The sequence below is a fragment of the Heliangelus exortis genome, chromosome 1 (genome assembly GCF_036169615.1).
Source record: "Heliangelus exortis chromosome 1, bHelExo1.hap1, whole genome shotgun sequence".
NCBI classification, from domain to species: Eukaryota; Metazoa; Chordata; class Aves; order Apodiformes; family Trochilidae; genus Heliangelus; species Heliangelus exortis.
Window position 1 is genome coordinate 10,897,560 of NC_092422.1, and position 14,106 is coordinate 10,911,665.

General features: G+C 42.0%; 1 protein-coding gene across 1 annotated transcript in view; it reads left to right on the plus strand.

Moving 5' to 3' along the window:
- The window catches only part of PANX1 (pannexin 1), a 28,327-nt gene extending 21,852 nt beyond the window's left edge, over positions 1-6,475 (plus strand). Inside the window, exons 4-5 of the mRNA XM_071733885.1 lie at positions 590-1,260; positions 4,232-6,475. Coding sequence (XP_071589986.1) covers positions 590-1,260; positions 4,232-4,317 — 757 coding nt within the window. The 3' untranslated portion in view covers positions 4,318-6,475. The remainder of the gene's footprint in view (positions 1-589; positions 1,261-4,231) is intronic.
- Positions 6,476-14,106: the final 7,631 nt, after the last annotated feature.

Genomic DNA, 14,106 nt, shown 5'->3' on the forward strand with positions numbered 1-14,106 from the left:
CCCTCTGTTTAAAGAAAAAAACCAATAAAAAACAAACACCAAACTCAACAAAAGCCAAAGCCCCCTCTCTCATCAAATTGGTGCACTGTTCTAAACAGATCCAGTTCCTGCTCCATCCTAGGTCAGGGTACCTGCTTCTTTTTGCATGTCAGGGTAGCAGCAATGCAATGGGGACTTACATCTGTTTTTAGAATGTGGAGTCTGGTCTTGACAAGTAAAAAGCCTCCCAGTGTGTTATTATTGAAAAAGTATTGGGAAGTCTGCTTTTCCTCCTGGATTTGCTTAGTAGACCTGTTTATTATGGGAAAAGAATGATTTATTTCTTTTTTTTTGTTGAAAAGGAAATAGTTTTTTCATCTTCTGATGTTTGAGTTCTTATCTCTTAAGTGGCTTTATTGTATTACAGTGTCAATAGTCTTAATTTATCTGCTATTCTGTTGATGTTCTGTTGCCTTCAATAATACTATTTACTCCAGTAGAGGTGAATCCAATCTTGTGGCTATTTTAAATAGTACATATCTTTAAGATTTGAGGTAGATGAACACTGCAGCATCTAATCTATGTGGTTTGTTTTTTCCCTCTCTTTCAGTCTGTGGGAAATATCAGAAAGCCATTTTAAATACCCGATTGTGGAGCAGTACCTGAAGACAAAGAAGTCATCCAAATGCCTAATAATTAAATATATCATCTGCCGTTTCCTCACTCTAGTAATTATTTTCATTGCATGCCTCTACCTGGCCTACTACATTAGTCTCTCCTCTTTGCGTGATGAGTTTCTCTGCACTATCAAAACTGGTATCTTAAAGAATGACACAACTGTTCCAGAAATGATTCAGTGCAAACTCGTTGCTGTTGGTGTCTTCAAAGTACTCAGCTACATTAACCTGCTGGTTTATCTTCTAGTGATGCCACTGGTAGTCTATGCAATGTTTGTTCCTTGGAGGTGGAATTCAAGTATTCTCAAAGTGTATGAAATCCTGCCAACTTTTGATGTTCTGAAGCTCAAGTCAAAGTCCTTTGATGACTTAAGCCTTTACCTCCTCTTTCTTGAGGAAAACGTGAGTGAGCTTAAATCATTTAAGTGCCTCAAAGTGCTGGAGAACATTGCAGTTTCTGAGAAGTTTGATGTCATGCAGCTTCTGGTAAACCTCGGCACTATTAGGACAGATACTGTGGATGGAAAGCCAGGGACAGCTGTGCTGGAGAAGCCTGAAGAAACAACTATGGAGGAGCTGGAAAATAATGCAACAGAGCTACAAGGTAAGGTGACCTGTTCTTTTTTTTAAAAGAAAAATCAAAGCAAGAAGCACCATAAAAACACAACGTCCAAATCTTGTAGTATAAAGAGATAAGGAATCAATCAACCCAGAAACTCATTCATGCAAAACAAAGCAGGTTTAATCTAGATGTGTATTCCTACCTAAACCATTTTAATATATTCTGCAAGAAAATGGATCTGCTTAGACCTTGCTACATTGTCTGCAGTATAGCTGCTGTATCTTCATGGATGTGCCAGAAAATTGTAGTGTTCCAAGTCAGTTGTGTTGCAATTGTAGTGTTGCAGTCTAGATGCTGACGTGCCTAGTAAGCTGGTGGTCCTTGCTGTTGTCTCTGCTTTAGCAGTAAGATGCTTCAGCTATCTGAATTTGGACTCCTTAAGACCACCTACACAGTAGAAAAGCACTAGATAGATCTGTGGTAGGTTGTGCTTAAAGAAGCTGCAGTCAGAAAACTGGTGGTTTCAGGCCATTTGTTTTTCAGAGATCAACTCAAGAGTAGTAACTGATGCTTCTGCCAAAATGGTCTGAGTTGGTCTGGATTAGTGTAGCTGTTCTCTGAATATTCCCACCAGTTCCTAGACATGATCAGCTCTGAGCAGTCACTTTTCCATGACATGTTGTCTTAGATTCTGTGCCAAAAAAGGTCACGTATCTTAAATGTGATTCCAGTTCCCTCCTCAAGTGCAGAATTAAAGAGAAGCAAAATATCTAGGTGAGACACAAAGGGTTGGAAGGGCTTTTTTCCCATTTGATCAAAACATTGGTACTGTCATAGCTGTCCCCACAGAAGCAATAGGACAGCAGTCACCACATCCCTGGATGAAGGGAGGTTCTGTGGGCTGCCTCTTCAAAGTCCTTCACTCATGGAAGTGAAGAAGCTTTAAAACATTTAGCAGCTCACCTGAGTAGGTGAGCACAATGCTGAGGGTAAGTTGAAGAATTGTTTCAAAGGCAGGAAAAAAGTAAATCTACTTTATGTTCAGAGAGCTATGCCCTGTGCTTGATGGGAAAGAAGCAACAGCTCCCAGAGGATAGATGTTTCTCTGTACTTCAGTCAACCTCTTTCTTAGATTTGGAAAAGAAGTCCTTTTATATAGCAGAATTTAGAACAAACAAGCACACTTCTTCACTCTAGAAGAAGCACTTCTGGCAGCCATCTGTAGCACTGCAGTCTTGAGTAATTCTGAAAGAAAATAGTTTTCTTCCTAAATATTTCTTTTTTTAAATGATACGTGTGTGGGTTTTGCTAGGAGAATTTAAGAGCCCAAGGTAGAGGTCTCTGCTCAAGGAGCTGAAGAAGGTAATGGGAAATCTGACTCATCATTATCTGAAAGCAGAACTGTTGAGGCTGTTTTCATCTTACAAAAACACTCCAAAGACTTTTTTGTTTTCCTGCAGAGCAGAACAAACTCATGCTTGAACCTCTGATAAAGCACATTGCAGAAGAAGAGGCCATTTCATGACCAGCTCTGGCTGGTGCAGCCCTCTCCTTCTGCCTGGGTGGAGCTGCAGACTTCTCAACAAAGATTTGCCTGTGATTTATCAGATTTTCTTCTGTCATTAGTGGCATCAGCATGTTTTAATTAGTGTCATGGTTTAACCCCAGGTGGCAACTACGCCACACCCAGCTGCCTACTCAGTGTCCCTGCCACAGTGGGACAGGGGAGAGAATTGGAAGAGTAGGAATGAGAAAACTCATGGGTTGAGATAAAGACATTTTATTAGGTAAAGCAAAAGCCACACATGCAAGCAAGGCAAAGCAAAGAATTCATTCACCACTTCCCATGGGCAGGCAGGTGTTCAGCCATCTCCAGGAAAGCTGGGTTTCCATGTATAGCAGTTACTTGGGAAGACAAACAGTCATTCTCAACATTCCTTCCCTTCCTCCTTCTTCAGCTTCATATTCTGAGTATGATGTGATATGGCATGGGACATCCCTTTGGTCAGCTATCCCAGCTGTGTCCCCTCCCAGCTCCTTGTGCACCCCTGGACTACTCTCTGATGGGTGGCATGAGGAGCAGAAGAAAAGGTCCTGACTCTGTGTAAGCACTGATCAATGATAGGTGTGTTATCCACACTGCTTCCAGTGAACAAAATATCTCTCTCCCAGCCAAAACCAGCACAATTAATACATGTGATCACAAACCAGTGGTAGATGCTGACTTGAACATCAAGGCAGGAGAGGCTGCAGGGCATTCCTTTGGGAACAGTATGGCCAGCAGGTCCAGGGAAGGGATTCTTCCCCTGTGCTCAGCCCTGGTGAGGCCACACCTCGAGTCCTGTGTCCAGTTCTGGGCCCTTCAGTTCAGGAAAGAGATTGAGGTCCTGGAGCAGGTCCAGAGAAGAGAGAGGAGGCTGTGAAGGGATCCAGCACAAGTCCTGTGAGAAAGGGCTGAGGGAGCTGGGAGTGTCCAGTCTGGAGAAGAGGAGGCTCAGGGGAGACCTCATCACTCTCTACAACTCCCTGAAAGGAGGTTGGAGCCAGGGGGGGTCGGTCTCTTCTCCCAAGTAGCTACCAGTAAGACAAGAGGGCATGGACTTAAGCTCTGCCATGGGAGGTTTAGGTTGGATATTAGGAAAAAATCCTTTACTGAGAGGGTGATCAGGCATTGGAATGGGCTGCCCAGGGAGGTGGTGGATTCTCCATCCCTGGAGGTTTTTAAAAAGAGACTGGATGTAACACTCAGTGCCATGGTCTGGTAACCACAGTGGCAGTGGATTAAGGGCTAGACTTGATGATCTCAGAGGTCCTTTCCAACCCGGATGATTCTGAATATTTCTGGAAAATTCTGTGTCTGGGCACTGCCTCTATACTGCACAGGGGCAGCAGGTCCAGCATGGTGCATGACAGCCAGCATGCAGCACCCTCTTGGTGGCAATTCCTTTGTAAACAAGAATATGTCAGATGATTTGATGGCTCTTTCAATTCTCAAGTTCTGTTTTCTCTTTAGTTTTGACAGACCATAATGCAAGTGGCCACATGAGTCCAAGAGAAGATAAGAAACTTCGCCAGCGACTTATGGACTCTTCCTGCTGATGCTTCCCTGCTGCCAGAGGCAGGAGCTTGGTACCACTGCAGAGTTCCTCCTCCTCCTCTGCTGCACTCAACACAAAGTGCTGCTCTCTGAGCACTGGAACTGTCTGGATAGGCTGGCAATGCCTCAGAGGCCAAACTGCTTTACAGACTGCTTGTCTAGTAATCAACAATCATGTACCTGAAAAAGCATGGCTTTCATTATTTATTAAAAACAAAAACCACACACAAGGAACAACAAGAACAAAAAAAATGAGATGGCCATGTTGTGTTTTGAAGTGTTGCTCTGCTGGGGGCAGCCATCTCAGTTCTGGAGTTTTCATGAGGCACCTTGTGACTCTCTGCCCTGGAAAATGGGCAAAGGGTCTGTTTTTTGGTTTTTTTTTAATGAGTCTGTTTAATCTCTACCAGGTGGTGGCTGGCCACTGGTGGTGGCTGTGTCTTCACAGGAAAAATAGAGATTGCTCTGTTCATCCTAAGATACCTTGGTGTCAGCCCTATTAACATTGATGTCTGGGGCTGATTCTTGGCACTGATGAAAAAGAAACTACAAAACAAGCTTAGTGTAATGGGGTACTGTAAAGTTAGAGATTTTGAAGTTTCTATTATTCATAAGTCTTAATAATTTTTTTAATGGAATGATAAATAAGCTAAATGTTAGTTTAATTTCTATTTCTCAGTTGTTCTGGTCTTCGAGAGTAACAAATCCACTTAAAAGTTTGGGCTGAAGATCAGTGAAGTTGGTTCCATTTTTGTAATAGTTTGTAGAAGTTGTTTTGTAACATTTGAATGTGTGGAATTTGTTTCAACTTGTTTGTAGCATCAAACAGAGTGTTAGTTGTGTTTCCACACAACTGCTTTCCAAACCCTATTTGAGAGGACAGTTGTATCTGTATTACAGTAGCACTTGAGTGCCTCAGTAGAGCCAAGCACCCCACAGCTGAAGTGAAGTAATTGTAAATATGATGGAAGGTTGTTCTCCCCACCACTTCATTTTAATTAAGATGCTAAAGTGAACTGGAACAGACAAAAGAAGGAGGGGCATTTGTAAATTGGAAAACTGTCCTGGTTTCTTATTGGACTGTTTTGGGAGGGTAGCATCCAGCTTTAATATCTCTCTCCACTGCCCAGGACCTCTACCTTCAATGAACATTAAAATGACCCTTGTCTTGAGTTTTAGCTACAAGTGGTTGGGGGTTAAACACCTCAGTGGGAGTGTGTTTCTTTCACAGATGTTATATGCTCACTTGCCTTTCTGAAATGTCCATATAACTGAAATGTTTTACCTGCCACGTCTTCCAAGTTGTCTCTTCAGATGAAGAAGTAGCTCTTTTCTAGCTAGGTAAGACTTCCATTTTCTGGTTCACCTGTGTCACCTGTTGTTGTGTTCTTGACTCTTAGAATTCTCCATATGGCTGAGGGTGAGGGGGGGGGAAAAACAAATAATCTGTGTAACCATCTTTGTACAGAACTGTTCATGTGCTGCAGAAGATTTTGAAGAGTTAGTGCACCTACTTGAATGTGGCAGCTGTTGTTTACCAAGTAGATCCCAAAGTGCTGCCATACTAAACTTTGGGGTAGTATTACAAGAACTCTTCAGTTGTTATATGGCTTTCAGCAAAGACCAGCCTTATTTTTTTAAAAAAGTTTTTCAAGCCATAATGTTATGCTACCTCCACACAGGACTGTAGCACAACTGCAGTCCTCATGCCTTTTGCATTACAGGGCTTGTGTTGGATACTGGTGGTCTGAACTTCTCGATTTGATTGCTGTACATCTCCCAGCAAACCAGCAACCCTCTGACCTTTTCTAGATTGTTTCTGGCTGGTGATGTGTTGCTGATGATACTTTATATGTGGGTAGTGCAGGTGAGCATTGTGTGTTGAACAAAGAGCTATAGTGCAATACTAAGAGGTTGTGATGTGGATGTGTTTAAGCTGTTTAATGTAAGTAGAGTTCTCAGGCTTTAAAACTTAAAGCTCCTGAAAGCAACATGTCCATGTTTCGTGTTGGATATATACCTAACTTTTTTATAATTCCCCTTTTGTATTTAAAAAGTATGACTTGCTGCAGTGAATCTCTTGTCATCTTCTAAAGTGCTCAATAAAATGTGTATCAATTCCTCTTGGTTATTTAAATAAAATCAATTTTGTGAACTACAGCATTGTGACTGAGGTTCCAGGAACAGTTGCTTGTCACCATCAGAAAACCTGTAGTGCAATACACGTGGTTTGATACTAAACTCTGAGCAAGCTTTCTATATAACTGCATTCTTTTAACTTTTGTTCTTATAAAATTATCAAAGCAACATGGACTAATTCAAAATCTATTCAACCTTTAAAAGCTGTTGAGACAATATCATCCCAAAATAAATAACATACCAATTGGGTGAGTCACTATCTAAAAATTGGCCACAGTCTTGGTGCACTTTTTTTCAGCTGTATCTTACCCTTTTGAGATGCATTCCTGCAACTGTCCAGCTCAGTTCTATTCATAATTTAGTGACACTGTTCCTTCTGGTTTTACCATTTTCAAAAGATGAGCTAAATCCCAATTTAGGTCTTAAGGAAGAGATTCCATCTTCTGTGTCTTCATTGCTACACTCCTAGAAACAGCCACATTTATCTGTATTATTTAAATACAATGTTGTGGATTTGGCAGTGCTGGGTTAACAGTTGTACTCAATGATTCTAAAAGTCTTTCTCAACCAAAATTATTCCATTATTCACCTCCTTCAGTGGTTGTCACTACTGGACAGGTGTTTTCATGCTGCTGTGACGTTGCTCTGAGAGCTGGATTGAACAACTCAGTAACAAGTACTTATAATGTCTGTGTTGGGCTTAAAACTATCTTGCTCCACTAAGGCTTGTGTAGAGATCCCTGGAGGGCTTTTTCTGAAGAGTTAACATGCTAGGAGGGGTACAAGGGAACCCTCACAGTGCCTATGAAGTGAGCCAAAAAAATTGACTCACATTCAGGAAAAGTCTTTTTACTCAGAGATCTGAAAAAGTGTAAGGTTTTGTTTTTTTCTAGTAATACCAAGAAGATGAGGATACAAGCCAACAAGCTGTTTCTTTCCTCCTCCTCTTCTTCCCAACACACCTTTTCCTCCTCCAAGGCTTTTTGCAGGAAAATGAGTGCACCTCATGGGGCTGAGTAAAGAACCTGCTGGTTCTCAGAGAGTGAGCAAGAGCTGGAGGTTGCTGAACTATGGCTGGTAGTTTGCTGAAGTTTGCTGAAGGTAATGAAGACAAACTCCTCAGAGATTTCCTCTGTGGGTTTCATATGACCTTCATGCGAGATTTACAAATGATGTATCTGAAGTGACAGTAGGCCAGAGACAGCAGGATGTCACTAGAAGCTCATCTTCCACTAAAACCTAAAAAGAACCATGAAAGAAACCAATAAACAGGACAAAGGCTGAGGCAGCAGGTCAGATGGAACGAGCCAGCAGTGACTGCTTGGCTCTTCACCTCCATGTCTGAGGTAACAGTGAGGAAAGTCTGAACTTACCTGAGCCCTGCCAGTTATAAATATTTCCTCAGCTGTTTTGCTGCTATGGCTTTGACCCATCAATGAAGGCAAGCAGTTCAGAAGTCATTAAATTGCCAGTTAATTTGCAGTTCTGTTGTATTTTCTTCCAATAAGGCCCAACCAACAAGCTCTCTCTAGAGGAGAGCTCAGCTGGGATATTTGGTGCAGCAGGGAAGGGATGGACAATTTACAGGCAGATAAAAAAAAAAAAAACCCAAAATGGAATGTAATGCAACTGTCTGTCATTTAGGAGCAACTAAGACTCCATCCCTCTGCATGTGCCTTGAGTACCCTTCAAGAAGGACTTGTTCACTATAGAAGCCTTGAACTTGCTTGTCCCCATTGCAGCAGAAGCCTTAAGCATTTTCTGCACATGCTCAAGGAGTCTGCAGGATGCAACCTTGGCTTTAAGGAGGAAGCTCCACTGAAGAAGAGCTACTGCAGCATCTGGGAGCCACTATCAACTCCTAATACTAGGGACCAACCTCTGAAGATGTTTTGTATTGGCAAAAAATACCACCCCAAAATATGATTTTTTTCACACAAAGAAGACAAGGTCAGCTGAACTGCTCTTGTGGCCCTTTAAGGCTAATGGTGGTATAAACAAACTCTGCAGGGAGACGACAACCATTTGGAGAAAAATAAAGGAAGCCTGTGAGATATCCTGGCACATTTCTATTTGAAAAGCTCAAAATGTTCTCTCCATTACTTTGAAGATGAAGTACAGTATAGACTCAGGGATGGGCTTTGTGCAAGGGCTGTTTCTAAGCCTTTTAAAAAGATTACATTTTTTTTTGTGCACAGGAAGGTCAGGGCAGCAGGAGAAGAAATTCTAGAGGAACAAGAGTCTGGATTAGGGCAAAATGACTGCAATAAAGAGAAAGAAGGATGGAGAACTGGTTTGGAATGAGAAGTAAAAACTTGGGAGAAGGCAATGATTGCAGAAGATGGAAAAGGTGGGACCCCTTCTAAGTATTGGGTGAGTCCTATGTCTCATAAATTTCCTGCTGTTACCAAACATTTAAATCCCTATGAAAAACTTCAATTTTTTTACCTGTTTCTGTAACTACATATGAAGGACCATTGTTGTCCTTTAAAAGAGGTGATTATAATCAATCAACACTTCCAGCCTTTCTGAGAGTATATCCAGGCATCAATAAAATGACACACAAAAGAATGTTTATGTGTTTCTGTGCATGTTTTTGAACCACATTGCTCTCAGTCTCTTGGTTCCAGGCATCCTGAACATGAGAGGTGTTTGCTCTTCTCTCTGCCTCAGTTTCCATTTCACAAAGCAGAGGTGGTAACACCACTCCATCAAATGGGGACATTCTAAAGAAATGTTGTGCCACAACACAAGTGTTTCCTCAACTTCATTGAGTGCTACAAAAACCACTCTGAAGAAAATACTCTGAAGAAATGAATGCCCTATTCAGAGCAATATTTGAAAAGGATACTTTACCATAGTTGATAAAAAGGAGAAAGAAAATATTAAATAAGTGGTTGTGAACAGTGTCCTCATCAGGGCATCATGAAAACCTGATGTGTAATCTCATAACTGAAAGTTGTGTCATTCATGTACACAATGGGAAGCAAAATTAAGAGTGACATGGCAGTCTCACTTTTTGATATTATTGTTCTTTTAAAAGCAGTGTCTACATCTGTTACACAACATTGGCTTTTCCTCAGTCTCACAGAAGTATTGACTACAGAGAAACATAATCAGAGAAATGTGTTGAAGTAATGGGGAAACTATAACAGAGCACAAGATTTCAAGCAGGCTACGGTTGCTCAAAACATTTTTGAATTTTAAGCTGAGATGCAAGTTCCTGTACGGAAATTTTCCAAGTGTTTTCATCCATGAGATTTTTCTCAAAATGCATCAGCATTGTTATGAACTCAGCCAGCTTTAGCATATGCTTTTAATATTCCAAGTGTTCCATACTGATTTTAAAATTTCACTTATCTGAGTAGCTAAAACATGTAAAAACATAAAGTAGAGGGTGAAAGGTGACTTTTCCTTTCTTATGATATTCTTCTGAAACAAGTCCAGAAGAATCTTTTGAAGGATGTCCTACTTGCTTGTTTTGCTCTCTAGGTAGCAGATCAGGCAGCCAGCACTGGCTACAATAAGCTGCAGGCACAGGCACAGATGCAGAGAAAACCAATTAAAAAGTTGTGAACTCACTAAGATTTTACTGATTTGATTTGCACTGTGTTTTATGCCACCCACATCTTTCTCCAGCTTCTCAATCTGGGTACTAATGCATGAAATGTGAAGAGTTCAGACTCCTGCTGCCAGCTGCAGGAGCCCAGGCTGTGGGTCCAGAGGAGGCAGGACCTGGTGACTGCAGATTTGTTTTCCTTCCTGCAGCTCTTTAAGATCAGGTTGGATGAGGCTTTGAGGAGCTTTGGAGGAGGTGTCCCTGCCATTGCAGGGTAGATAATCTTTAACATCCTTCCTACCCAAACCATTCAGTGATTCTATGATCTGTTCTACAGGAGTCACACATCCCATTTTCTGTTGCCATCACAGGTGGGAATGTTTTTGTGGCTCACTGGGAATGACAGAGCCCAGTGCTGAGTGGCCACTGGCTACTGGCACTGGCAGTGAGTGATGTTCCCAGGATTCACAGGGAAGAGTAATAACAGCAAGCAATTCCCTTTCCCTTCCTTCACTCTCTCCCTGTCCCAGATGGTGTTCAATATTTCATCAGACGTAACCAAAATAGAAACAATTGATCTATAAGAAATTAAGTGATTTTTCATAATTATTACATTTAGAAGGCTCAGAAAATGGCATCTGCAAAGGAAAGTTGGAAGCGCTTTCATTTTTGCAGAAAAGAGTAGGGAGAAGAATGATCTCAAAAATCAGAATAGAGAAAGACAGCTCTTCACAAAGGACATGAAATAGATGCCATCAAATTAATTTGTGAAAGTGACATTTTGGCTTAAATTCCTAGCAAAGGCTTTACTTGCGAAACCTTTGACTGAGGGTACATTTTATCTTCACAGTACTGATGCTAAAAAGTGTCACATCACCAAGAGTGGTGTCATGAACCACAGACAGGGGGAAAAGTCTCAAGAGAAGGAGGAACTGAAAGCTGGAAGATAAAAACCTTGTCTGAATTTAACAATTGCAAGAAAGACTTCAAGGACCTGTTTCCTCCCACCGTGTGCTGTTCAGAATAGCACCAGCTGCCAAAGGAAAACTGGCATCATCTTTGTTCTCCTTCAAGGTCTCTGCATAATTCTACGCAGAGAAAATTAATAAAAACCCATGGAGCACTTTTAGAAACTCAGAATTAACATTCATGAATTCATAGAACTTATAAGTTAATTTTCACAGGCCTGTTGCCTTATGGTATTTCTCAAGGAAGTAGAAACATAAGAAGACTCTGTAATACAAATAATGCCACTGTGTAATAGAAAATATACAGCAAATCATGAAAGTTGTGGACCCAACCAGTGAAGGCTTTGGAGATGCCAGCCATTAACTGTACCTATGCGACATTAATAGAGTTCCCTTATTCATATGCCAGGTGATGCATTCTCCAAACTCAGTTAATTTTTCTACAAAACTGGACTCAGGCTACATGGGCCTCCTGCGATGAGCAGCTGTGCAGTGCCTGTGCTGTCAGGCCCTGCAGACACCACTCTGCTGTGTCCACAATCCATGTGTGAAAGCTCCAGTGGAAACAACAGGGCCAGGACCAAAGGAATGACCAATATTGCTAACCCAGGACAGCAGGTAAACTGGTGAGCTCTGGGCCAGAGGGTAAAGCTGTTAGCAGAAATTATGCCAGGAGGGTGCTGGTGCACCCCCCCAGCTCTGCGTGACCCTTTTAATGTCCTTCTCATGTTTGCTGTTTGACCAGCAAGAGAAGATGAGACAGACATTCTGCTGCACCAGCCAGAGCTGTTGGATGAGCAGCACTGGCAGAGATGTGCCAGTGTCCTCCATAGGTAACTGGGATAAATGACTGAGATAAATAACCATGATGGTTGCTTCTCCAGAGAAGATTTGAGACCTTGTGGTGTGACGGCCACAGGGTCATAGCATGTCACCTGTACCAACAGGACAGTCTGTATCTATAAAGACACTGAAAAGAAGCAAAAAAACCCACAGGCCTTGCCTAGGATTTATGGAAGCAGATTTTGTAGAAGATAGGCTTAATAATAATTGTTTACTCTTAAATAGTATAAAACACTTGCTTAGAAAATCAGATAAAAGTTACCTCCCCTTTCTATAATACCCCATGTTAAATTGTGATTCATTAAATTCATTAAAGAAGAAAGGCCTTCCCACACATGGTCCTTACAGAGCAGCCAGACCCTTCCCACAGCAAAGTCCCCCGCAGATTTGCTCTTGCAGCTCTGCTTCTCTAAGGGTAGCTACTGAGCCTTCCATCTGATGCCCTTTTCAAAACACTGCACAAAGACCAAAAATAAAAAGGTAGCAAAAAGTCCAGCTGCAGCAGGCAGACACCCAGAGAAGGGAAAACGACAGAATATCCACCCTGTGCACATTTCTCATTTTCTTATCAGCCAGACCACCCCTTTGCACTCAGGGAGGTGGCATCTGCATGCTGTGTAGGAACCAATGGCTGTATTTACATTTGGAAAGAACCTGTTGGTTTGCAACAGAGCTGAGGTAGAACCAAAAACAGACCACCCAGGAAGCCTGGATGCTCAATTTAAATTGCCCAGGATGTGATGTTTTTGGAATAATTTCCATCATACTGCACTTGGCTTGCTCAGAGCACACACACACCCCCCACACACCGATTTTAGCAGCATCAGTGAATGAAAAATACTTCTCCAGAATCCCAAATCAGACATGAATAAAATGAAAAATAGCTAATTAGGAAACATTCATGAGAAATCATGCTGTGCAGTGTTAAGTAATTTGCAGCACTGTGTGACACAGAGCTAGCAAGGGCAACACTTCTGGTGCTTTTAGGATGGGCACCACTTCTTGCATGCTTCTGGCCTGTTGTTTGTAAAATTGTACCTCTGCTGGCCACTGGCCATTAGTTCATCTCTAGACCAAGCCATGAGGGCTCACTGTCCAATCTGCCTCTTTTCTTACTACCAGGTCCACCCTTCCTGTCCACTGTAATTAAACCAAACACCTTCAGTGCTTCTTACACCCCCTCTGTGCCCAGATCCAGTATGGGTGAGCCTGGAGGTGAAAGATTCTCCTCCCATTGCAGGGGGACATGATCCAGAGCTGGAACTGCAGAGCCCTGGTCAGACATGGAGGTGTAGATGTGTTCTTAGGGACATGGTTTAGTGGGGACTTGGCCATGCTTGGGTAACAGTTGGACTTGATGATCTTAAAGGTCTTTTCTCACCAAAATGGTTCTACAACTCTGTAAGATGCATCTGGAACAACCATGGCTGTAAGTGAGCATTTGAAGATTTTGTCTGCTGGAGTTACAGCAAGTTTCTACATATGTGGCTCTCTTCAAAGGACAGTAATGGCAGCCAAAAAAGGCAAATATTAAGATGGCAAATTACTTTCAGCTTCATAAAGAGCATCTTATTGAGTTCATGCCATGAGCTCCTGGCCCCAAAATTTAATCAAAGGATCTAGCTACAGGATCCATTACAACATATCCACAAAAATAATTGTGCCCTATTCACTGAAAGGGAATAAAAAAATAACCCTTGGTGTAAAACATAGCTTAGTCCAAATGATTCTGGCTTGGCAAAGCTGGTTTAAAGTATGGGGCAGGCAAAGCATCACTGGAGGTTTACGACTGTGTCAGTCTGTCCCTCAGCTCCAGTCAACCATTACCTGCAACCTCTCTCACACCAAAAGCTCCCTCAGATGGAGCTCCCAGTACATCCAGCAGTCCCAGTAGGACATACAGCAGTCAGAGGGTTCCCCAGAATGTTGGGAAGTTAGCTGACACAGGAGCTGCCGTGGCAGTACATCCTTTTCCAGCAGGTAAACTGAGAGACTTTTTGCCCTCAAAGTTTTAGGCCCTTCAGTACCTGAATTGTCTGGTGCCTGTGGGATGCACAAAGTGTCAACTCCTGAAGGTCTCTGATGATGGTGAGTACCACGAATCAAAACCACTACTCAGACAAAATGCTGCAAACACACTGAAAGCAGCAATTTATGGGCAAGAAAGAAACTCTGGATACCTCACTCAATTGAGATGTCATTACACAACAAACAGAATAACCACAATGAAAGTCTTTGTGCTTGAGTCTTTTAAGAGACAGATGTACTGGAAAAAAAAAAAA